Source organism: Lissotriton helveticus, chromosome 2_1, assembly GCF_964261635.1.
Source record: "Lissotriton helveticus chromosome 2_1, aLisHel1.1, whole genome shotgun sequence".
NCBI classification, from domain to species: Eukaryota; Metazoa; Chordata; class Amphibia; order Caudata; family Salamandridae; genus Lissotriton; species Lissotriton helveticus.
Window position 1 is genome coordinate 105,136,958 of NC_136059.1, and position 1,689 is coordinate 105,138,646.

Sequence of the window (1,689 nt, forward strand, 5' to 3'; positions counted from 1 at the left end):
GTCTGATTCAAACGTGAAACGAAGGCCTAGACGCAGTTGTTGTAAAACATGCTGCCAAGTATGTTTATGTAGTGTAGCTATAGTACTGATCCTTTGGATAGGACTAACTGTAACCCTTCCTTCCCTGATGAGTAAAAACCCAAGTTTGTACCCGAATAATAACTTACCTGACGACACTGTAGAAACACATACTAAGAATGCACCACGAAGAGTAGACACATTGGACAAACCTCTGAGCCTGAAACGAAGACAGTTAACTTTAGAAGCACCAGATGAGGATGAATTACACTTCAATAAGATTAAGAACAAGACTAATTTAAACGTTTTCGCGAACCTATTATTGCATTATGTAGAGACCATGGAAATAGACGACTGTTATGTCTGCATGAAGCTACCTACTTCGGTAGCTGAAGGGGTGACCTATCACCACTTTCCCTTAACCTATGGAATTTCCTGTAGTATACTGACTAGCTTATTTTACAAAAAAGGACCTTTACAGTATTCCTATTCCAACTATGATATGACGTTTTCAAGACTTCCTGTTAGAAGAAACCTAAATCCTGTAAAAACAACTAGAAACATAGTTAAATCTATGGGTGATTATTTCCTAACTGTAGGAAAAATTAATATAGATGATGCACATAAAAATAACCAGACCTGTTCTTTACATGAAAAGGAAAAAGAATTCCTGGACATGGTAGAGAAAAGAAGGGAGAGTTTTCAAAAGAAAGCCAAAGATAAGAACCATAAAGTTCCTAAATGGGCTGAAAATATAGAAAGTACCTCAGATGGTGGAGCGACTGCTGCTATGCTCCTGGACTTGGAAAAGAAGGGAAAACTCTGTCTTAAAAGGGAAATGACTAGTTATTATAACAATGTTTTCATCGGTTCCAGTGAATGTGAACATACTTATAAGGTAATTAGGGGTTGGGGTTTCAAAGATGGGACAGAGCCTGTGTTTCCTGGAATTTATTTTATGTGTGGGAACAAGGCTTACTTCAAATTGCCCGACCATTGGTACGGGAGCTGCTACTTTGGTATTGTCTTCCCAAAGATATACCATGTGGGAAAAATCACTGGAAGCAATGAAGAAACTAACCCATTAGTGCGCAATAGAAGAGAAACTGCTGGAGAGATTGTAGGAGATATTTTTAGCGCAATAATACCTGCAGTGGGAGTGGTTCTGAACTCGAACAAACTTTGCAAATTGTCTACAGTAGTAGATCGGTTATCTACCGACACTGCTGGGGGTTTCCTGATGGTCAATACCGAAATGGTTGCGATCAGATCAATGGTTTTACAGAACAGACTTGCGCTTGACACCTTATTAGCAAAAGAGGGCGGAGTCTGCAGAATGTTGAAAACGCAACATTGTTGCACTTACATACCTGACAAAAGTGTAGGCATTCAAAGGTATGTGAGGAACATTACCAATTTGGAAAAATAACTTAAACCACTGGAGGTTGACAGTGCCTGGAAAAGACTCACTGATGGTCTCTCTGCTGTAGGTCATTGGTTTGCCCAATTAGGTAGAGGGTTGCTGTTAAAGGTACTGATGCCAATTGCCATAATAGGTTTCATCCTATTCCTCATATTTGTCTGTTGTAAATGTCGTAAGCACACCAAATGATACACTGTAAATAAGAAAGGTGTGAAACGAAGCGTGGATGAACTTGAATTGGAGGATCT

The 1,689-nt window shown here is 39.3% G+C and overlaps 1 protein-coding gene across 1 annotated transcript; it reads left to right on the plus strand.

The window, feature by feature from the left end:
• Window positions 1–808: 808 nt before the first annotated feature.
• On the plus strand, window positions 809–1,447 carry LOC144820068 (endogenous retrovirus group 3 member 1 Env polyprotein-like). The gene has a single exon (XM_078677721.1). It carries the CDS (start codon window positions 809–811, stop codon window positions 1,445–1,447), a length of 639 nt encoding a protein of 212 aa, XP_078533847.1.
• Window positions 1,448–1,689: the final 242 nt, after the last annotated feature.

Excerpts from the sequence above, each read along its gene's own strand:
- LOC144820068 (XM_078677721.1), top strand. The coding sequence starts at position 809 with ATGCTCCTGGACTTGGAAAAGAAGGGAAAACTCTGTCTTAAAAGGGAA.